At 39.5% G+C, this 24874-nt stretch overlaps 1 protein-coding gene across 6 annotated transcripts in view; it reads left to right on the forward strand.

Annotated features, from left to right (window-relative positions):
- The window catches only part of ttk (ttk protein kinase), a 59806-nt gene extending 45987 nt beyond the window's left edge, over positions 1-13819 (forward strand). For all 6 annotated transcript variants that reach the window (XM_048597226.1, XM_048597221.1, XM_048597223.1 and 3 more), the window contains 6 exons: positions 616-740; positions 2520-2597; positions 3745-3921; positions 5352-5442; positions 6819-6913; positions 12144-13819. In XM_048597226.1, the coding sequence (XP_048453183.1) occupies positions 616-740; positions 2520-2597; positions 3745-3921; positions 5352-5442; positions 6819-6913; positions 12144-12221 (644 nt within the window). In that variant the 3' untranslated portion in view covers positions 12222-13819. The remainder of the gene's footprint in view (positions 1-615; positions 741-2519; positions 2598-3744; positions 3922-5351; positions 5443-6818; positions 6914-12143) is intronic.
- Positions 13820-24874: the final 11055 nt, after the last annotated feature.

The following is a 24874-nucleotide window of genomic DNA, read 5'->3' on the forward strand; positions in this document are numbered from 1 at the left end:
ATCTTGCTTGGCTTGCTGTGTTCATCCAGCCCTGCACCTTGTTGTCTCGGATTCTCCAGCATCTGCAATTCCTACTATCTCTGATTCAATTTTAACCCCACTGCGAAGCCTCTTCTAAGGATGCCTAGCCTGAAGAAGTTACCCTCCTCCCTCCGGACAAACCTCAGGGGATCTCTCTCCCACTGCAACTCTCTCGTAGCCTTTCTGCTCCTATGATGCTGCTTGGCCTGCTGTGTTCATCCAGCCCTGCACGTTGTTGTCTCGGATTCTCCAACATCTGCAGTTCCTACTATCTGATTCAACAGTAACAAATTAAAAGTGTTTTCCTGACTGCAACCATCAAGAAATCCAAGCCTTTCAAACCCAAAATGAGGCATATCTCCATCAATAAGTAAAACCTCTAAGAAATTTCTCTATTGTACAAAATACACTCATGAATGAATGTTAATTTGTTGAAGATTGTTACCAACCAATGAACAACATCTTGCATTTAGTCAAGAAAACGTTTTATTTATCTTATTTTACAGATGTATTGAATGTTAGGAATATGTTGGCTTTGTAATTTCTTCCCCATTCCATGAGAAAGCATAATGGATATGTTTTTTTTTCTTTTAGGCATTATTCACAGTGATTTGAAACCAGCCAATTTTCTGGTTGTTGATGGAATGCTGAAATTGATAGATTTTGGTATTGCTAATGAGATACAGCCAGATGTGACCAGTATTAGTAAAGATGCTCTGGTGAGTTATAGATGTCTTGTATTATGCTGACTTCAGAAAAGATCTGTGGTTTGATCAAGCTTCTGGTGTTGAAAGAAGGTTTATCTATAGTTAGATTTTTGGTTTGTTGAGAGAAACAGACTGAGTAAATAATAGTCTGAATGCTATTGGTTTACTTACAATTTGAGATGAAATCAATTCCAGACAGGGTGGAAAAACTATCTTCAACTAGCTTACATTAGCAAAAAGAAGTTAATTTTAGTGGTTAGAATGCATCCAGTGGCTACAGCACTATTTGTTTTGGTCACAAATGAGAACCAAGCCTTCTGCATCTTGTTGCAATAAAGATTTGAGACCATCTTTAAAATTCCAATCTTGGATGTTAACTGCCAACTTCCTTAAACCATGGTATTGAAAATTCTGAGGCAGCTTACTTTGGATTGAAGGCTAAGCTGCAGCAGCAATCTATGAACAATATCCTTCCACATTAACAAGTGCTTTTCAATGAGAAATTGCATTTTAATAAAACAAAACTTTTGCATTTTGCTATATCTCAAGTGGAATATTTGAGGAAACATTCTGACTGAGCAGTTCCCTGGTATTGAATCCCCAAACCACCCCTCTGATAAGAAAACATCTTATTTTATGATCAAAGGAGATTGACCTTAATGTTTGTGTGTCTAGCATTGTTTTCAGAAAGCTGCTGGAGAAAAGCTAGATGCTACCATCACCAGTGACTGTATACCCTTCTACTGAATACCTGACAGGAACTGGCAAAACAGTTGGAAGTAACTCAGTTAATCTCAGGGTGTGCAGAAGTGCCAATTAAAACTTTGTGTAAAATAGTTTCATAGACCTTAAATCTGAGGGTTAAAACAAAAATAGAAGTTCATAGCAAACCATCCTTGCTCATTAGCATGTGTATTGCAGATCTAGCTAATATATTTTTTTCTAAAATATGTGCCTCAAATCTTGCAGTCCTTCCACTGAAAGTGACCCTTAAGCTTTTTTAAGTAGATATGGTGTTTAAGATTTTGAATCATATGGGGAGAGAGAGAGAGACTAAAATTTGTTGAGACTTCTTTTAATGTAGTTTATTTTCGTTGGAAATAAAAAGTCCCTTTTTAGGAAAAGCCACTACTTGTACTCAGTAATTGATTCAATAAAGCAGTACTTTTTCCCTTTTTCTCTTGCTGGGGAGAAATCTTTGAGGGACAACTGGAGATCAGTTATTTGGGTAATAGCCATGTCACAGGTCCAAATAAGCTGAATTTATATTGAAGCAATCAGTAAGTGTGCTACCACTAGCTGTGTGCTTTTTCATCAAGCTTTGTTGACTTGAGCATTTTACTGTGCTGTGTCTGAAGTCAATCTAAAGTTGCAGGCCTTCACTGACTACCACATTTATGCTTTAGATCAGGTGATTGAGAATAATGTATTCTAGGTAGGTCTTCCTCTTTTTATAGCATAGAATCCAGGTGCGAGCTTCTCTCCAAATCAAACTGGTCTGGTGAGGCTAGAAGCAGCAATTGTGCAGTTTTTAATTCATTACAAATTTTTATCTGGTTGGATGTTTTAGTGCATTAGTAATCTCCTTTTAGCCACAAACAAACTCTACCTCCGATCAAAACTAATCTGAATTGAGGGAAGTTAGCGACAAGTCATATACAGTTCACTTTTAGTACTATATGAAGGAACTCCTAAGTCAAAATCTAGAAGTTAATTTTTGATAGCAACATTAATGTTTTTTAAACTTGATTGAAATACCAATCTCTGAATACTAATATACTTGCCTCTCAGGTTGGCACATTAAATTTCATGGCTCCCGAGACGATAAAGGATACATTTTCTAATGGTGAAAACAGATCAAAGTCCAAGGTCAGAACTGTTTCTAATTGAACTGCTGGTTTACCACAAAAAAAAACAAATGAGATTTGAGAAATATCACAGGATACACCGTAGGAAGATCATTGCTGGCAGAGCGCATACTCTAGACAGTGGCAGGGATGCAGAGAAAACGATGAGGATTGAGACTTTTGCAGCCAAGTGTATAGACACCGAGCAAAGATAAAAGTTTAGTGTAATGGGGATATTTGTGGGTACGTTAAATGGGGAAGGAATTTAATGGAGTATGTAGGGAGTACATATTTGGTGGGGAGGGGAGAAATGGCACGAGAGATAGAAATAGAAAAGCTTGCGACATGAGAGAAAAGTAGTAGGTAACAGCAGAAGATCAATTTGGTGCCAGTTAACAGTGGTTGGGACACCAGGATATCTCGTTACAAACAAAGTAGTGTGTGCAAATGGAAAGCAGCAGAGAGCTTGTGCTAGGATAGTGATGCTAAGCAGAAATGACAAATAGACATCTGGACCAAATGTATTATGGGTAGTTATAAAGTGGCAGCATTGCGTGTTCTAGGTGTAACTTCCCTTGCCCTGCTGAAATTACTGCATCAGAGTAGGAGAAATCTTGAGGAAATTTTCAGTAGCTATCTGACTCCAATTGATATGTCTTGTATACCATCTTCCTGTACATTCTCACTTTAAAGCGAGTAAAGATAAAAATTGAAATGGTGAATGGAAATGCTCTGAACGTTTCACACTTGGACAAGATGTGAAATGAGACTTAAAGTTGTGCAGAGTATCATGCTTGTTGAAGGGTGTGGGTAATTAGGATTAAAAGCAGGAAATGCTGGAATTAGTAAGTGAAGTATCTACAGAGTGAAAAACAAAGTTAACATTTCAGATCTTTCATCAAATGGTAGTATGGAAATAGCTGTTGGGCTGTTTTCTAGATGGATATTATTATTCTGAATATTATGTTATTCTTTAAATTATAACACTGGAGGTAAAAATAGACTATTAATTTAAAAATACTGAATGTTGAAGCTCAACTTTTTTTTTCACAAATTTAACAGACAATCTATTGGATTGTGAAATCTCACCTCTAACTGACACCGTACTAAAATGTATCTGGCCACTGCATGGTATAACGCTTCAAATTTCATTGTATATCTTATTGCAGATCAGTCCAAAGAGCGATGTATGGTCCCTCGGCTGTATCTTGTATTACATGACTTATGGGAAGACTCCATTTCAGCACCTTACAAACCATATCAGCAAATTGCAGGCTATTACAGATCCAAACTATGAAATAAAATTCCCTGCTATTTCAGAAACAGATCTTCTTGATGTACTGAAGGTACACATTGTTCTGTCAAACAACTCTTTAAAGCAACACAATTTTAAATTATCTTAAAAATCAAACTTGAGTAAAGGAGAAAATGTTGGATGTAAACATCTTTGTGTCTGAGAGCAGGCAACTTTTAAGTTATTTAGGTTACAGCTAATGAATTTGATGTGGTTTAGAAAAAATACTGGATCTGGGTGCAGTGGGATAAAATCCTAGGCCTGAAGGTAAGCATAATGAAGGCACAAGATGCTGGTGCTGGGCGTCGAAGCAGGACAGCAGAGAAACTCGAGTAATGTAATCAAGCTTGTCATCACGTCAAATGAAAAGCACCATGGCTACTAGAATTGGATATACAGGCAAAACAGAATTGAGGCTACTCCATATTACTTACAAGTGGTGGAAACTTTGTGACCAGTAACTGAAGTGCTAAGTCTTAGTACTTTTATAAATGTTTGCATTCCAATTTTCAATGAGTTACTTGGAAAATACAAAGTGGCAACAGGGCATTCAGACCAGTGAATCCATATTGTTTATTCACCTATGGCAACAATCCTCATGTGCCTACTATGTTATCATATTTCCTTTCCCTATTTCCTACAAAAGGCAATTGAGTGTTTTACTACTTTATTCCTCCTTTTTAGAAGGACTGTCAAAGTTATTGACAGCTTACGGCATAGATTTCCCATGAAAGACCTGAGAAATGAGTAGTTGGTAATAATGAGGAGACAACGATGTTTCCATTCATCGATAAGAAACTAAGAAATTTAAATGTTTTTAAAGTAGAAGATATTTATGTGAGCAGGGAAATTCCATTTTGAGAGAATGGAGAATGCTCTATTTCAAATTCTCAAACTGTGAAGATGCAATTTGGAAGCATTTCTTCATGCAATGTGTTTTTGAAGCATGGGATGATTTACCACGCGAAGTAGTTAAAGGGGAGATAGTTGCATCTTTTACAGGATAAGTAGATAAATATTTGAAGTAGGTGAAGACACATGTCTATTGAAATTCTAAGTGGTAGTAGGTTTAGTTTTAAATCTGTCTAATGAAGATCCAGCGCTAAAGCCATGGATCAACTAGCCTGCTTCTGAGCTATAAAGATCTATGGCTCTAAGTTGCAACTGCCTAGGTTTGAGTCTCGCCTGTTTGCTGGAGTGAAAAGGAAAAAGCACATTTGACTTCATACTTCAATATATGTACATTCTTGAATAGTGCAATGAAAGCCCATGTTTAATATTGTAATTTAATCAATAAAGAAAGTAAAATCAATGTAGTGATCCTTTAATTCACTGCACTAGTTGTGAAACTGCACTAAGTCTTTTGAGGTTGGAATTTGATGTCATAGCTGAACTTTCCAACTAAAAAGTTGTAATGTGATTAAATATCTTGCGGTGTGGTTCCTTCTACTACGTGATTCAAAACTTGTTTTCTATCAATAGAGATGCTTGCTAAGGAATCCAAAGGAAAGGATTTCGATCACTGCATTGCTTGAACATCCTTATGTACACCTCCAAGTTCAGCAACAGTCAAGTAGGTCATTTAATCTTTCAATAACCTGAGGACATGTTTTCGGGATTATTGAGAAAGAAAGACACAATGGGTAAAGTTATTCCAGTCCCTGCATAACATGGGTTTTGGTGAGAAAGTTGAGAAAATTATGTGGGAAGGCCAGTGAGGATCTTCCTGCATCAAGAGCAGGAACTGTCAAATGATGAGGTGCAATTCCTGCTAGTGAGTGCAAAGAAGCCTATTTGCCTACATGTGCAATAGGAACTATTCAGCAACAATTCCCAACATGAAAGATAGAGAAATAACGTAATCACTCCAGTTAGCTGCCTTCTCCTTCATTACATCATCAAAATTCGGGACATGTTACTTGGGCAGCAACTGCATGCCAATTACCCACTGATCGATAGCAATTAAAATAAACCATGCAGGGCAGCTTCGTGGTAGACTGGGTGCACAGCTGAGCTTTAAAGATGGCAGGGCTGCCAAGATTCCCAGCAGACCTGTAATAGTCAGTATTTCAGCCTGTGGACAGTGGGAGAATATGATGAGTGAGGGCCACGTGGCCATGATGCATAGATAATGAAGTGAGTTTTGGAAGATCGTGCAAGAAAACTTGCTCAAGGTCACTAAGAGAAGCTCGCTAGAGCTGACGCTAATTGTTTTTGGTAAAATACAGCAAACTTATGATTTGCAAAGCACGACCTGAAAGATTGAGGAAACAGTATCCAGTACTAACTTTCAAAAGGGAATTAGATATATCGTTGAAACAGAAAAGTCTTTCAGGGTGTTGGGAAAGAGCATGGGCGTGAGATAAGTATGGGGCCCAAATGGCCGTCTCTATGATTCTAAGCTTTTTTTTTTTAATATCTCACTGTAAGTATGACCATTTTCAGGAGAGGATTCTGACAAATATAAATGAAAATCAGTGTTTTAAAGCCAGCCTCCTTTTATTATTGGGTTGCATGTGGGAGAATGCCTGGGTAGCCATAATCACGATATTATAAAGTTTTAATTGGATAACAAAAATTACTGAAAATCTTCTGGATTGCTCATCAATAGCATTACACCTGCACCATCACCTCTCTCTAATCTATTTTTTTACGGAAAAGGACCCTGCAGAGAAAAATAGAATTTTAAATTTGGTTCTGAAAATTCATTAAAAATGTAATTAAAAGATTAGTTGGCATTTGAGTGCAAAATAAAACTATAACCTAAGTGTAGATATGAAATAGTAAGTTGTGTGATGCCTGGGGAGAAAATTTAGGGTTGGGTTCTTGATTTGAGTTCAATTTGAGTTTGAGGGTTGCTTTTTGAAGATAGTGTTTCTATATCTTGTTGAACTGTTTGAAAATTTGTGTTAGACCTAACAATAAAAACCACTTTATTTCATGTGGTAGTTGAACCCAGCAAGACATCCAGAAAAGAAATGCATCACATCTTAAGCCAGCTGGTAGCTCTGAATTCTCCAAACAGCATCACCAGGGCAACTAGAGTAAGTCATATACTGACTTTTTTGTTTCAATTTTGGGATTGTAGACAATAGTTTTATGACATTTATCTAAATTAGAAAACGCAAACTTTCTGTAGATATCAATATATTTGTGTATAAAATACTTTTATCCCGTCTGTGTTTCATATTACTTAAAATACACCAGCAGGTGTTTTACAAGGATATCTATTCAGCTTGGATAATTTTCTTTTCTCGCTAGTTTCCCTGTTTTCAGTGCCATGTCTGATGGGAAATCGCCAATAGGTGTTGTCTGTCATGCCCCAGCTTTCTCCAACCCCCCCAAAGCCCCAATTCCCTTGCCTATTAAAATTCCTATACAACCCTGCTTGCTGTGGCAAAGAACTCTACACTCCAATGGCCCTATGAGAGAAAATAAATTCTCTCCACTCTGTCTTAAGAATGAAACTTTTTTTTTTTCAGCTCTGTTTCTTCATTGTAATCTCCTCATGAGAAAACACCCCCCCCCCCCCAGTGTAGGAAGCCATTCAAACGAGGGGAAACAAAATAATGTAGTGGTAGCACGCGATAGTATTGTGCGAGGAATCGGCACTCCTCCTTTTTTGCCTGCTTCTGCTAGGGTTTGGGGTACCAGATCAGGATTGGGTAGAAACCTAGAGTGAAACAAGAGGATCCAGTCCATTGCCCATTTAGGGTTGGGTTCACAGATATAGGCAGGATGAGGAAACAGGATCTGAACCATCAACTTGAGGAGCTAGGTGCCAAATTAAGAAACAGAACCACAACAGTCTGCATTATTACTTGAGCCAACCTACATAAAATGAAAGCAGTAAATATGTGGTTCAAAGGCTGATGGAGTAGAAGTTTGAGCATTGTGGGGTGCTGAAAATAATGGGGGCTGTACTGTTCAATCCACACCTAAAATCATGCTGCGATCCGTGTTTTATTGAGATACGTAACTAGGGAAGTCAAGAGTTTTACTTTAAACAGGGGCAAGGGATCAAATTTGAGGAGATGTGGTCAGATAAAGAGTAGAGACTTCTCGAAGGTAATTAATATGGTCAATTATAAACTGCGACATGATGGGCTAGAGAGTACTATTCTTCTAAGAGTAAATCATCAGACAAAACTAGATATTACAATAATACATGTAGAGTGTACAAAGAATTACACTCAACCAATTTAGATTGTTATTTGAGCTTGCTGTGAGGCATACTTGGAATTGCTGGAAGCTACATATTAATATACTGGTCCTGTTCTTTGCAAACATAACATGTACATGCACTGCGCCTGCTTCAACTCAGCAAATGACAGACATTTGCTGCCTTCTGAAGAAGGGTCACTGGACCCAAAATGTTAACTCTGATTTCTCTCTGCAGCTGCTGCCAGACCTGTTGAAATTTTCTAGCAATTTCTGTTTTTGTCATAGATATTTGTGAGTCATTTCTCAAGGCAATGCCCTACCAATCAACCTGGTTTAAAATTTGAACAATGGCTGGCAGTTAACTGTCAATCAGTGTTAATGGGTGCATTACCCTTGGCAATGGCTTGATCAGTCAGTCGACTTGCCGACCAATCAGTGCTCTCATATTACAAATTACTTAATTGTTTTCCTTTTTGTGTGAATTCACAATTCTTGTTAACTGATAAGTGCAAGAAGGAAATGTTTATTTAAAAAAAAATCCTTTTATCAGCACACACAAGACTAAATGAAAGGCACTCTATTGGAATGTACAAAGCATTCCAAAGAAAACAGATGAATTGTTGCAAATAGAAATATGGTAGCATCTACAGAAACCAGGTGACATCAATTTGGACCTGAATATTGAAAGGTACACGGCACTTAGGAAGGACAGGAAGCTATGAAAAGGTTGGGGGGGTGGGGTGCCTCTGTTAAGTAATGATTGTATTAATACAATATAGCAGAAGCTAACCTATGTTCAGAAACCAAGATGCAAAGGTAGCTTAGTTACAGATCAGAAATGCCTTGGATGATGAGCCACTTGTACGAGGGGGTGTACAGGCCCCTTTAAAAGTGGACATTCTAACTATCTTCCCCTTTAACAGTACTGCCATGAATGAATCTCCTGCCATGATTGATCAGAAGCTTAAGCCTGAAACAGACCTGCCACATAGCTACTATTGCTACAATAGCAGGTCAGAGGCTTGGAACTCGGTGGCAAATAAATTGCCTCTCAACTCGAGGCTTTTGATAAGGTTCCATGTAAAAGATTGATGTGCAAAATTAAAGCACATGAGTTTGCAGATTGTGTTTCCGAAATGGATTGAGAACAGTCAAGAAACTCGGAATAGGAATAAATGGATCTTTGTCTGACTGGGTGGCAGTGACTGGTGGGCTACTGCAGGGATCAGTGCTTGAATGATTTAAGTGAGGAAACTACATGTCATATCTGAGTTTGCAGATGGCACAAAGTTGGGTGGGACGTTATGGTATCAGGACGATGTGGAGCAACTTCAGTTTGTGTTGGGCGAATTAAGTATGTGGGCAAATACATGGCAGAAGCAGTATAATGTGGATAAATGAGATCATCTATTTTGGTAGAAAAAACAGGCAGACAGGTTATTGTCTGAAATGGGGATAGATTGGGAAACAGGGTGGTGTGCAACGAGACCTTGGTGTCCCTTGTACACCAGTCACTGAAAGTAAGCATGCAGGTGGTGAAGAAGGCAAATGGTATGTTGGCCTTCATGATGAGAATATTTAAGTACAGGAGCAGGGATGTCTTGCAGGGCATTGGTGAGACCACACCTAGAGTATTGTGTATAATTTTTGCACACCTCCAGAACAAAGTGGGACTTGAACCCCAGACATCTGACCAAGAGGTACAGCCACTACCATTGTGCCATAAAAGCCCTATGCCTGCAGGTTATAGATACAGGTAGGCCCTATATTGTGAACGGGTTCTGTTCTCGAGTCCATTCGCAAAACAATTTGCACGAGTCAGAACACCATGCAGGACAATATAAAGGTGCCATTCATAAGTACCGGAAGTGTTCATATGTCAGATCTTTAAATCACACCCGTGTGGGATTGTGCTCATAAGTACAGGCGTTTGTAAATCGGAAGTTCTTAAATTGGGGAACCCCTGTATTTTCCTAAGCAACGTGCTTAGAGATGTTGTTGTATACTTCTGGAGCAGATGGGATTTGGACATAGGCTTCCTGGCTCAGAGATAGGGACACTACTACTGTACCACAAGTGCCTTTACCTGCAGATTATATGCTTAAATTCTGAGATGGGTCTCAATTCATAACCTTTTCACTTTGGCTATTACCTAGGTTAGTTCAACTAATGTTATCCATTGTACAGATTTCTGTTTATAAAGATGTTTTAGTGTATCTAAAAATTATTTGGCTTTTGTTTGTGCCAAGAGAAGTTTTGGTACAATTTGCCATGGCCAGTAGGCATATTTCAGAGTACTGTAATTGACTGAAAATTCTTGTCTGCTAAATTTGCTCTAACTGAAACATTACTTAATAAACATTCAAGACTATTATCATGTTCCACAAGTCTGTGCACAAACCAGTGCATTTAACTAATGGTTGCTAGGTTCTTTTTATCAAGCCTGTGCCGCTCAAGAGAAAACAACGTGTGCTTTTCTAGCCTCTCCTTATAACTCGTACCCTCTAATCCAGGCAACATCATGGTAAGCTCCTTCTGCACCCTCTCTAAAGCCTCCACATCCTTTCTGTAATCTGGCAACCAGAATTGAACACTATACTCTAAATGTGGCCTAACCAAAGTCCTGTAAAGCTGCAACATGACATCCTGACTCTTGTAATCAATTCCTCAACCAATAAAGGCAAGCATGCCAAACACCACCTTTACCACCCTATCTACTTGCATGGCTACTTTCAGGGAGCTATGGACTTGACCCTAAAATCCTTCTGTACATCAATGCTGTTCAGAATCCTGCTAATGAGGATACAAAGATCTTGTTCAAGGCCCCAGCAATCTCCCGTCTTGCCTTTCTCAATGACTTGGGGTAGATACCATTGGGCCCTGGGGGCTTATCCACCTAAATGCTCTTCAAGAGATCCATCACCACTACTTTCTTGATCTGAAAATGCCCTAGCTTATGAACATGCTTCACACAAATCTCACTATCCTCCATATCCTTTTCCTGGGTGAATACCAATGCAAAACATTCATTTAGAACCTCACCCATGCTCTCTGCCTCCAAGCACAAGTTCCATCCTTTTATCTTTGAATGGTCCTACCTTCTCCCTAGTTATTCTCTTGTTTTTTAATGTATGTATAGAATGCCTTGGGATTCTCTTTAGCCCTCCTTGCCAAGGTAATTTCATGGCCCCTTCTTGCCCTCCTAATTCCCTGCTTGAGTATGTTCCTGCTTTCTTTATATTCCTCATTGGTCCTGTTCAATTTTAGCTTCCTAAACCTTACATATGCTGCTTCTTTTTTTTTTTCAACCTTTTGACTAAATTCACGACCTTTCTCGTTATTCAAGGGTCCCTTACCTTGTCTTGTCCTTCCTCCTTACTGGAACATGCTGGTCCTGAACTCTCATCAGCAGGTCTTTAAACATTTCCCACATGTCAAATGTGTACTTGGTTGATAACAGCTCCTCCCAATTAACACTCCCTAGCTCCAGCGTAATACTAACCTAATTTGTCCTCCCCCAGTTTAGTACCTTCCCGTGAGGTCCTGACTTGTCCTTGTTCATAGCTATCTTAAAATTTAGGGAGTTGTGATCACTATTACCAAAATGCTCTCCCACTGAAAGGTCAGTGACCTGGCCAGGCTCACTAGCCAATACAAGGTCCACTATGGCCCCTCCTCTAGTTGAACTATCCACATACAGTTTCAAGAAATACAATGTATTTCATGTTAGAATGCTCAGTTAATGTCAAGAGAAAAGCTCTATAATGGGGATTGGTAGAAATGGTTTATTAAACACTGATAATGTTTCTTTTGTTCAGAACAATACATTTGAAAGAAAGTAATTAAGTGGTGTAGATACATTAGAAGTATCAATGCTTCTGCATGGAGTAATTTTCCCTGAAACTTTATCTGAGGTTTTGTTAAACTTAAACTTTAACACCAGTTTATCGAAGTGCAGCAAACAATTTGGGCTGCCTGTACACTCAAACTGCATTCTATTTTCTCTTATTTGTTGAAAAGTATCTTGTATCGACACAACTAAGATTTCATGGTTTTAAGTGTTGAAATAGCAATGCTATAGCATCCTAACTTTTTTCCAACTTTTTGTAGGCACTATGGGAACAGTGCAACAATGGCCATGATCTCGATGTGTCTGCTTTTAGGAAGTCCTCTCAGCACAATGTATAGCAAATATAATGATGCATTCGTCTGAAACCCGTGAATCAAGGCAGAGAATCGCGGACACCAAGAAAGGAGTTGGACAATGTCTCTTTGAACTAGAGTGGTGGAAAATTAATCTAATTCTTTAAAAACTGTCTTGTAGATATCTTTGCTCTTGTTTGTGTTTATAATGTAGCCTGTGTAATATCATGTTATCTTGCCATCTTACTAATAGGAGTGATGTTCTACTGATTTACCAAAAGAGGTTCACCGTGAGAACTTGAAAAATTTTTAGCGATTAACGGTTTCCTCCTTAGTGAGATAACAAATATTTTTCTTTTCTACATGTCAGGTTCAGAAGTTAGAGGCAAAGTATAGCCCTCTCCAAATTTTGCCAATCTTGGAAGATCAGCCAACATTGCATTGTCTGATCTTTCTGCGTTTGGCTTTATTATTTTAAGGGTGTGTGAGATAGCAAAAGATTTGACAATCCTACCCTACATTATCTGGATTTGCAAACTGAATGAAGGCCACTTAAGTAATTTGTAGACAGCTCGCATTCAAAGATTTTTCACTCCCACCCTTTAGGTTAAAATCAAACCTGGGTATTGCAGGTCAAAAGGTAGAGTTTAACCCACTCTGTACCTTTTACTTTTTGAATATTAAAGCCTCAAATTTGTATTTAATTGATTATTCAATTAAAATTTGAGGTGTCAAGCTCAAGCTTTCCCTATTTTTGTAGGGAATTTTTATGCTAAAGGAACAGGGCAATGTATCGCATCACCTAGCTACCTGCATATACATTGTCTTGATCCCGTAAAATACTTAGACCAAGTTTTATGTCTGCTTCAATTCAAAGTTAAATGTACAAATACTCTTGTATGTTAAAGGCAATAATCATCCGATTGCAATTGTCACTAACATACAAGGCCTAATTAATTTGGAAATGCAAATAAAAAAGACATGCAGGAAAATACATTATTCTTCACCCCAAATAGTTTCCTGTGGTTAATTTGCCATGAATGTCTATTGTAATGTTTGTTCTATTGTCTAATAGATGTGTCAGATTGTATTTTCTCCTTGAGGTGTACAAAAACTGAAAAACATGAGTTGGTCATAAGAGAATTTGATGAAGAGTTTGTTGGACAATTAGAGTTCAAACTGCTACCTTATTGAGAGGAGGGAAAAGAGCATTCAATTGTAAATCTCGTCGTCTTGCTTTAACTGAGGGAAAGTTGAAGTTGACTGATAATTTGTGAAATTGAGGTTTAAGTTACAGCAATGTTATAGTGTGAAAAGTATTATTGTAAAAAATATAACCTGCTCATGCACTCTAAACATAATATCACTAACTTCAGAAAATATATGGTAATTTTTGAATGGATTCCATGTAGTTTTATGTATTGTTTATTGCTCACTTGATGTAATGATTACAGTACTGAGAAATACAATTTTTCCCAGCTAGGCCTGTTTGTTGTGTACACTATTTCAACTATTTCTTTTCAAGAGGGGTTGAGCAGTGATTTGTAATGTTTAAAACTGATGCCAGCAGCCATTCTTCTGTTCCCTGAATTTTTATGCAGTTACCTGTGTGTGATGTTTTTCAGTAAATTGAATGTTATTTACGTGTCTTCGATTCGTCACTTAGCTTGCCAACACCACAAGGACATTTGTGACTATCTGCTTGAACTATCACAGTCCATCCATAATGGTCAAAGTGCAATGACACTATTCTAAATTAGAATGGTGCAGCTTGGAATTTACAGTTGCTGCGATCCGCTTTCTAGGTGGTGGAGGTAATGGAAAACATCCCACTTGCCTGGATGGCTGCAGCTCCAAAAACCCTCAAATTGACACTATCCAGCCCAAAGCAGCCCACTTGACTGGCATCACATCCACAAACATTCACTCCCTCCACCACTGACGTTCTGTAACAGTGTGTACTGTCTACAAGATACACAGTAGAAATGAACCAAACATCCTGAGACTTCCAAATCCACGGCCACCACCTCCTGCAAGTTCCCCTTCAAGCCACTCTCCATCCTAACTTGGAAATATATCACCATTCCTTCACTGTTGCTGGGTCAAAATCCTTGAATTCCTTCTCTAAGGGTATTGTGGGTCAAACTACAGCACGAGGCCTGTAGCAGTTCAATCAGGCAGCATATCACCACCACCCAAGGACACCTTGGGATGGGCAATAAATACTGGTCAGCCAGCTACCCCCACATCCCATGAAAAAAACATTCTGCCAACAAGTTTGTCAGCCATTTTGAAATAAAAGACTACCAACTTGGAACAATTTGACAAGCAGATATTCCTTCCACTAAGGAAGTAAATGAGAGCAGTTGGCTCCTCCCATGTTGGCAAAGCTCCATGTTGTTCAGCACAGCTTATGCAAAGTACCCGCTGACCTCCATTCAGTACTGTAAGAAATGAAACTCACCCTGGCAAAGTGGCTGGGTCACTAAGAGTTCATCTTTGGCAATGGATAGTTGGATTGATTTTAAGCCATAGCGTTGTCTTGTATGCGGTAAACAGTGAGGATGTGGAGGTGCTTTGACAATAACGATAGATGATTGGCTAGAAAACAGTCTCTCCTGCATCCTAAACATGTATGCACTAACAGATGTTTCTGTCATGAAAGAAACTGGACTGTTTCACCATCCTTTACCAGATTAGTTCTTGATGGTTAATGATGAAATGTGTAATGGTGGAAAGTGAAGTAAAGAATATGTCACTCCTATGGTCTACAGTAGCATAGATGACATCAGTAGGCTACTGCATCTTGTACTAGGAAAGTCCAGAACTCATTGCTTTGTGAATATCAGGTCACTGCCTATGCAGTAGAGGCTGACAAAACCACTGAATCAGTAAGCTTCACAGACAGGAAGGAGAAATCCCTTCCAGAGTGAGACACAGCCTAAGTGAGGAAATTTTGAAGGCAACTTGGGAAGTTGGTGCAGAGGGAAAATCGTGCTTTTTTCTACTTTTTTTTTCACTCATAGTTTGCAAAGTTTTTATTTTTAACAGATTATATTGAAGTCCAGGATTAGGGACCCAGCACAAAAGAGTGATACTGCAGGAAAACTGTAGATTTATTGGTTGGTGATAGCTACTAATTGGACTCCATTATAGGTTACTTTGAAGATAAACCAGGGGAAATATTTACAGGTTACAAACTAAGAGACCAGTAGGTAATTTTTAAAAATTGAATTATGTACTAAGTAGTTAAAATGGAGCTGCAGGGCCAGGCAATGTGTTGTACCTACATGATGTGAGAGGAGGTAAACCCCATTGTGGTTCATAGTGACCACATCTGCAGTAAGTGTTGGTTACTTGAGGAATCCTGGCTAAGAGTTGATGAGCTGGAGTCTGAGCTTCAGCAACTGTGACATATCAACGAGGGGGAGAGTTACCTGGATGATGCAATTCAGGAGGCAGGACACATTCCCTAGATTAACTCTCATTTGGTCAGTGGTCAAGGACAGGAGGGTGTGCCCATGAATGACGCAGGTAGAGAGATCCAGGAGGTAGTGCTGAAGGAGACTCGGCCTTTGAGCTTGTCTAACAGGTTTGAGATTCTTGCTCAGTGTGTGGATGAGCGTGTGGGCAGTAGGATGAGCAAACTGACCATTGCACCATGGTACAGGGAGCCACACAAGAGGGGGAGAAAAAAGAAATGGCGTTGTAATCTGGGATAATATATTCACAGGAATAGACCCTTCTCTCTGGCCAGGATCGAGAGTTGCGTGCCTGGTGCCCAGGTTCAGGATATCTCATCTGGGCTGCAGAGGAATGTGGGGTGGGAGAGGAAAGATCCAGTTGTCTTGGTCCATGTAGGTATCAATGATGATAGGTGGAAAGAGGTTCTGCTGAGAGGATATGAGCAGTTATTGGCTAAATTAGAAAACAGAACTGAAAAGGTACTAATCTCCTGATTACTACCTGAGCCATGAACTAATTGGCACAGGGTTAACAAGATTAAAGAGGTGGACTCATGGCTAAAGATTTATGTGGGAGAAATAGGTTCAAATTCATGGGACGTTGGTACCAGTACTGGGTAAGGAGGGAGCTATTCCGATGGGACAAGCATCACCTGAATCATGCTGGGACCAAAGTATCGGCGAATTGCATAACTAGGAATGTGGATAGTGCTTTAAACTAAATGGTTGGGTGGGGGGATGGGAGTTTCAGTTGCATGGAAAAAGGGAAAGGGGGGGAGGACTCAGCAGAAATTCAAGTTTCCAAAATATACAGCAGGACAGAGTATGGAAAGGGTCAGGAATCTAACTTCAGGCATGGCAGATAAGGGGACAACTATGAGAAGGAGGGCAGTCAACATAGGACTGAGGGTGCTGTATTAAATGCACACAGTACACAAAACAAGGTAAATGAGCTTGTAGCACAGATTGGCTTAGCAGGTAATGATGTTGTGGGTATCACAGAGGCTTGGCTGCAAGGGGATCAGGGCTGGGAACGAAACATCCAAGGATACATGTCCTATTGAAAGGGAGGGCAGATGGACAGAGGGGACGGGATTGCCTTGTTATTAAGAAATGAGTTAAAATCGATAACGAAATGTAATATAGAGATGGAAGGTGTAGAATCTGGGTGTGTAGAGTTAAGGATTCACAAAGGATTCCCTGGTGGAAATTGTGTACAGGCCTCCTAACAGGAGTGAGGCTGTGGGAAGAAAATAGATAGATAAGATATTGTAGGAAAGGCACTATTATGATAGTCATGGGGGACTTTGATATGCAGGTGTACTGGGAAAATTGGGTTGGTAGTGGATCTCAAGAAAAATAATTAGTAGAACGTCTACGGGACTTCTTTTGGAGCAGCTTGTGGTACAGCCCACTAGGAAACAGGCAATTCCAGATTTAGTGATGTGTAATGAGGCAGGCTTGAAGGAACTCCTAGGGGACAGTGACCATAATATGATAGATTCCACTTTGCAGTTTGTGAGGGAGAAGATTGAACCAGATGTAACAGCATTACAACTGAATAAAGGTAGCTACAAAAGCACGAGGGAGAAGCTCGCCAGAATTAATTAGAAGGAGAACCTAGAATGGAAGACGGCGGAATAGCAATGGCAGGGGTTTCTCGGGGTAATTTGGGAGGCACAGCAGAAATTCATCCCAAGGAAGATAAGACAATACAGATGGGAGGATGAAGCAACAACAGCTAGCAAAGGAAGTCAGCAACAGCATAAAGCCAAAGAGTATACAATATAGTGAAAATTAGTGTGGAAACCTTTAGAAATCAGTGGAGGATGACTAAAAAAGGTAACTAGAGGGGAGAAGATGAAATATGAGGGTAAGTCAGTGAGTAATATAAAAGAAGATTGCAAGAGTTTTTTGATATCTTGAAGATAAGAGTGAGGCAAGAGTGGATATTGGACCACTGGAGAAGCAGAAATGAAGAACAAAGAAATGACAAAAGAATCGCATCAACTTTTACAGTGGAATACAAATAATGGAGTCTGCTAAAATTGGAACATGGGTGACTTGTTTTTTTTTACGTGACACTGAATGGTTTTTCATTCGATGCCCTCTAGCTGCAGATGTCGAAATGATGCAGGTTCTTCTGTTTTTTTTTAGTTTTAAAGGGGATGGTAATTTAAATCTCTTCAGACCATGACACTTAAATAGACCTTAAAACCATTCTTAAACAAATGTTTACCACTCTTCCATAACATTATGGTTCCATCAATGTGGGATAAGGTAAATCCTCATTAAAAATGCATGTACAGGTGTTCTAAGTTGGGGGATGCATTCCTAAAAATTGCAACTTTAAGTAAAAAAGGCTTTGATTAAATGAAACAATGTTAAATTTGAGTTAAGTTTCTGACTATTCTTTACCACAGAAAAAGAATAAATATCCTCTAAGATGAAATACAGTACTATCTGTACTTTACATTGTTAAATCCCTACATTGGTAAATGAAATAACTGTTTATACAAAATACATTTTTCTTTTATAGTTTTAATTATAATATTCTTCATCAGTTAAATTGACCAAGCTCCATCTAGTGGCTGGTGTTATCAATGCAGCTGGATGCTTTGAAGGCTACTTGCACTGACTGACTTATGCCACTAGATGGAAACTATGGTCTCAGATTGAATTCAGGAAGGCAGCAAGGATCCTGGAGTGGAATGGAGACAGCAGTGAAAGGAAGAGCAGATCTGGAGTCTAATGGGCAGGAACAACAGTACCTCACAGAGACAACAAGGCTGGGAAGTGAAATGTGGTCAGGCTAGATGATGAGGTTGGGAAGCAGACAGTGCCCTGTGCCACAGCCTGAATGAAAAGGAGAGAGGATCTGGGATGTAGGTAGTGCAGCATTGGATGCTGACGTGTGATGGCAATTCATGCTGATAAACCATGCAAAAGATACTATAGGAAGGCATTTAGGGTAAAGTTCCAGGGTACGGATGCTACAGGGAGGATAGAAAAGGAGGCAAGAGAGGATTGGGAATGGTGATTTCGATTAAGGGAAAACATCACAGCAGTACTTAGGATATTCCTGAGGGATTGTCCAGTGAGGCTATATGAGTGGAACTGAGAAATAATAAGGGCGTGATCACTTTGATGGGATTGTACTATAGCCCCCACAATAGTCAGCAAAATATTGAGGAGCAAGTATGTAGGGAGATTGCAGATAGCTATAAGATTGCAGATAGCTGTGGGGGAAAGAAAAGGGGTGGCACAGTGGCTCAGTGGTTAGCACTGCTGCCTCACAGCGCCAGCGACCTGGGGTTTGATTCCACCCTCAGGTGTGTGGAGTTTGCACATTCTCCCCGTGTCTGTGTGGGTTTCCTTTGGGTACTCCGGTTTCCTCCCACAGTCCAAAGATATGCAAGTTAGGTGGATTGGCCATGCTAAATTGCCCACAGTGCCTAGGGTGGGAAATGCAGGGATAGGGTAGGATGCTCTTCGGAGAGTCAGTGTGGACTCGATGGGCCAAATGCTCTACTTACACACTGTAGGGATTCTAAGAATAATAGGGTTTTAAGAGTAGGGTGTTTTAACTTTCCAAATATAGTCTGGACTACCAGAGTGTTAAGGGCTTGAATGGGGAGGAATTTGTTAAATATGTTCAAGAAAACTTTTTCAATCAATATGTAGATGGAAACCTGGAGAAGGGGCAAAACTTGACCTCCTCTCGGGAAATAAGGCAAGGCAAGTGACTGAAGTGTTAGTGGGGGATCTTTTGGGAGCAATGACCATAATTTATTAGTTTTAAAATAGTTATGGAAAAGGATTACCCTGATCCATAAATTAAGGTTCTAAATTGGGCAAGACCAAGCTGTTCACAGGTAAAGGGACATCTGGCAAGTGGGAGGTTCTCAAAAGAGAGAAAATGAGAGTTTAAGGCAGCATGTTCCTGTTAGTGTGAAGGGCAAGGCTGGCAGGAGTACGGAATACTTGATGACTAGAGATATTGAGGCTCTGGTCAAGAAAAAAGGAGGCTTATGTCAGATAAAGACACCTGGGATCAAGTGAATCCCTTGAGTATAGAGGGTGCAGGAGTGCAACGAAGAGGGAAATCAGGAGAGAAAAAAAAGGGACACAAGATAACCTTGTCTGCCAAAGCTAAGGAGAATTCAAAGAGATTCTACAAGTATATTAAGGGCAAAAGAGTGAGTAGGGAGAGAATAGGGCCAGTTAAAGATCAACAAGTTTGCCTATGTGTAGAACCACATGGGTGAGATCCTAAATGAATATTTCTCATCAGTATTTACCATGGAGAAAGACATGGAAGCTCAGAAACTCGGGGAGATAAATAGTGATGTCATGAAAAGAGTGCACATTACAGAAGAGGAGGTGCAGGAGGTCTTAAAGTGCATAAAGGTAGATAAATCCCTGGGATCTGATCAAGTGTATCCCAGGACATTGTGGGAAGCTAGGGAAGAAATTGGTAGACCGGTTAGTAAGGCTGGATCACATGGGATCCAGAGAGAGATAGCGAACTGGATACAAAATTGGCTTGACAGTAGGAGACAGATGGTGGTGGTAGATGGTTGTTTTTCAGACTGGAGGCCTGTGACCAGTGGTGTGCTGCAAGGATCAGTGCTGGGTCCACTGTTGTTCACCATTTATATAAATGATTTGGATGAGAAATTAAGAGGCATGGTTAGTAAGTTTGGATGACACCAAAATTAGTGGTATAGCAGACAGTGAAGAAGGTTATCCAAGATTACAAAGAGATCTTGATCAACTGGGCCAGTGGCTCAATGAATGGCAGATAGAGTCTAATGCAGATAATTGAAAGGTGTTGCGTTTTGGTAAAACAGACCATGGCAGAACTTAACATAGTTAATGGTAGGGCCCTGGGGAATGTTGTCAAACAGAGAGACCTAGGAGTTTCATAGAATCCATTTGGCCCATCGAGTTCACACTGACCCTCAGAGTGGCACACCCAGACCCACTCCTCCCAAACCTCTCCCCGTAACCCTGTATTTTCCACTTAGCCTGCATATTTTTGGACACAATGGACAATTTAGCATGGCAAATTCCCCAACCTGCACATCTTTTGCACTGTCGGAGGAAACCAGAGCACCCTGATGAAACCCCCACAGACACAGGGAGAACGTGTAAACTCCACACAGACAGTCGCCTGAGGCTGTAATCAAACCCAGGTCACTGGTGCTGTGACGCAGCACTGCTAATCACTGAGCCACCATCCTGGCCTATTCAGATTCAGGTACATAGTTCCTTAGAAGTGGCTTCACAGGCAGAAAGGATGGTGAAGTTGGTATGTTTGTTCTCATCGGTCAGAGCATTGATTACAGAAGTTGGGATGTCATGTTACAGCTGTACAAGAAATTGGTAAGGCCACATTTGGAGTACTGAGTACAATTCTGGCTCCCCTGCTACAGGAGGGATGTTATTAAACTGGAAAGGATACAAAAAAGATTTACAAGGATGTTATCAAGTCTGGAATGTTTGGGTTATAAGGAGAGGCTGGATAGGCTGGGACTTTGTTCCCAGGAGTGTAGGAGGCTTGAGAATTGTGGAGGTTTTGTGATCTTGTGGAGGTTTATAAAATCATGAGAGCCTAGGTTTAAGGTGAACAGCCAAGGCCTTTTCCCCAGGCTATGGGAGTCCAAATCTACAGGGTATAGGTTTAAGGTGAGAAGGGAAAGATTTAAAAGGGACCTGACAGGCAACGTTTTCACACAGGGTGGTGCATATATGGAACGAGCTACCAGAGGAAACGGTAGAGGTGGGCAGGTACAGTTACAACATTTAGAAGACATTTGGACATGCGCATGAATAGGAAAGGTTGAGAGAGATACAGGTCAAACGCAGGCAAATGGGACTAGTTCAGTTTAGGAACTGGTTGGCAAGGGCAAGTTCCAGTGCTGTGTACCTCTACGACTTTCTTTCAGTGTTTTTGTAACTTCTAGCCTTTTTTAAAATTTATTTTTAGATTCATACTGTTTATTTCTTCCTATCATAATTTGTTTATTATGTCTGATTACTTTTCTCTATTTCTTAACCCCTACTGTTTGATTAATCACAGCTTCCCAATTTTGATCCCTTGCGCCCACAATTTTGTTTAAAACCCATGCTACTTCCCTTGTTAAACAGCTCACTCGAACAATGGCTCCAGCATGGTTCAGATGTAGATCACCTCAACGCTATAGACTCTACTTTTCCCAGAGAGCTAGTGCCCCTTGAACAGGAACCTTCTTCTACCCCGCCAGTCTTTGAGCCATATATTCATTTCTCTAGTCTCATTTGCTCAATGCCAATTTGCATGTGGCTCAGGTGATTATCATCCAGAAGTTATTACCTTTGAGGTTCTGCTTCTTAAATTTTGTGTCTAGCTCCTTATACTAACTGTGTTGAAACTCTTTTAATGTCCTATCTACGCCAGTGGTACCCACGTGGAGTAGATTCTCCCTTAGACACTGCAACTTGCTTCCAGCCCTGAGCAGATGTCCGTTTGCAGTTACTTTCAACAAAATAAATGGACAAATCATTGTTATTGCAGCTGACTTTGGCCTGCTAATATCGAGCTTGCCACTATTTTTCCATTGATTTATATCAATAGATAGAAAAACCTGGGAATTGTCTCCAGTCTTTGGATATGTAGCCCTGATATACAAAGCCCTACTTTGAAAGACTGTTAACGAAGAAGACTATCTCTACACTTTCTCCATCTTAAGATTAAAAATTTGATGAACGGTGGGTATTGTCAGTACATGGTGAAACACGTTCCAGTTATTTACTATCAAATTCAGTTAAGATCAGAAATCCACCCCAGTCCAACACTGGCATTTCCACATCAAATTCAGTTAACACATCAATAGTCTTGATTAAGAAAATTGTGATGTATTGTTAAAATTTGCAGATTATAGCAAATTGTGGGTATATCTAATGTTATGAATTACACAAAAAGAAAGAAGACACAAACAGGCTTACAGTGTCAAACTCTAGTTGTTGGAGACACAAGGGATGCAAACAAAGTAGGTTCATTTGTGTAGGAATGGATTATAAAAGTAGGAAGATAGAACCTTTGTTAGATTACATCTGAAGCATAGTGTGCAGTGCTGGTTTGTATATTACAAAAATTATGTTAGAACTCTGGAGAAAGTGCGAGATAAGTGAAAAAGAGTGCAACCATCGGTAAAAAGGTGAGTATGCTACACTCATCTTTAGACAAGAAGAAACTCAGTAGAAAGCGCTTAAATTATGAAAGTAAACTGTTTTCATCTGACAGTGAACAAGAAGGTACCAACACATCAAATGTAGAATTTTGGAAAAATTTGTTTGCAGACACAGTTGTAAGAATGTGGAATGGTTGCAATTGATAGTCATCATATATTAAAGGGAACGCCCAATACATACTTGAAGAAGCAGGGAATATGGGATATGGGATTAGGCCAGCAGGAAAAGCTTTGACTTGCAGGAGGCTTGTATCAAATTCAAGGTCTAGAATTAATAAATTGAGCTGAATATCCTGTTTGTGTGCTGTAAGATTCCATGTAACTAGATAATAAGAGGTATGCTTTGTTAAATATGACATTAATTTGGTTCTTGAGTGGATTCAATACTACTATTCATAATCTTTGGGACTAAACTTTCTAATTGGTTTTAAATGATCACATTTATGGTTTGCTTATTGAAGGTTAACGTTTTGTCCCTTCAATGACGGGACAGTATTCACAGCCACCGTTAACTGCATTAGTAAAGCCAAGAGTAGTTTTTAAATATAACTTGGACGCTCACTTTACACACTTTTTAATACATTGATATGCTGATTTCCTCATCTGGCATGTAAAAGTACATGAAACCTTAGAATAGGCAAAGTCTAACTGACACTGAATTAAACACTTCACAATACTGGGTTTAAATATTTTCATTGTTTCAAGAAAATATTATGAGCCAATTTTCAGCTAAATTCTGGGCGGGACTGCAGTGGAGGTAAGTGATAGTTCTCTAATTTTATCTGGAATTTCATAAATTATAATAAGCTACTACAGCAATTTACAAATGTCAGCACCTTGAAGAAAAATGGCAAGACATTAAGAAATATTTAGTGTGCTGTATTGTTTTGAAGATGTAGGCAGGCTGTCTGTTGCATGGTCTCCAGCATTGCTCTCTGAAATGGGTTATTGAGATACGTGGCCAATTACTGACTCTTAATTCACTTTTCCTTTCCTGGCAGTTAGGATTGACCTTCATTTAACATCTCCGTGTAACAGAATGATTGAGGTAAAGAATTGAGTATCTGGCTAATTTCAGGCAAAAACCTACCAATCAATAGGCTGACGTGCCCTAATGTTCCAATGCCTTGCCATATTGCACTATCTCCAACATCCTCAAGATTAAGCCATGACAGTTAAATATTTGCTCACGTGAATTATCTGAAATTTTTGATGTTTTAGCCTTCATTGAAGCAAATCATTTTAAGAATGGAACACCTTCCCTTTTTCAGGCTGTTTGGGTTAGCATCAAACATTCCCAAGTCAGATTTGCTCTGTGAACAAATTGAGTGGGACCTGACCTTATGCAAAAAAAGACAGAATCACCACAATTATTAGGGAAAGATGACTGGTGGTGGTTTAACCTGAGGGTCACCAAACCTTCGCACTCTCAAACATTACCCACATATGTCACTGGTGCATGTTTTCGCCAGCTTTAACAGTAGCCACGCACTGACTTCAGATCAGTGGAATGATTTGCTTATATATACAGTGAATGGTTTAATTTTCTTGTTTAGCTTTGCTTAAATTTGACTGCATTATGTAATTTTGTGACAAATGTAAAACCTCTACTGAAAGTAAAGAAAGTACTAAAAATAATCATCAGGTTTGGTGGAATCTGTGGCAAGAGAAATAGAATACTGAATCTTAATATATTTTGGCAGTGGCGGCCTAGTTAGTATTCTCATGTGATCATCGCAAACTCGATTTATTAACTACCTATTGTGATGTAAGCACCAGGCCATGCAGATTACTTGTCTTTGACCACATTCTCTTTTACAACCCTCTACTTCTCTGCAACATTTCCCCAATACTCACTGGAGCTCAATATCTTATTTTTGTCCAATTTGGGACCATCGCCAACAGGAAAGACTTCAGAAGCATTCACCTTTATTCACCAACATCAATAGCAACAAGAAAATAAACAATCAGAAGTTGCATTTTGTCTTGGAACAGAAAT

This window comes from Rhincodon typus, chromosome 5 (assembly GCF_021869965.1).
Source record: "Rhincodon typus isolate 14 chromosome 5, sRhiTyp1.1, whole genome shotgun sequence".
Taxonomy (NCBI): Eukaryota; Metazoa; Chordata; class Chondrichthyes; order Orectolobiformes; family Rhincodontidae; genus Rhincodon; species Rhincodon typus.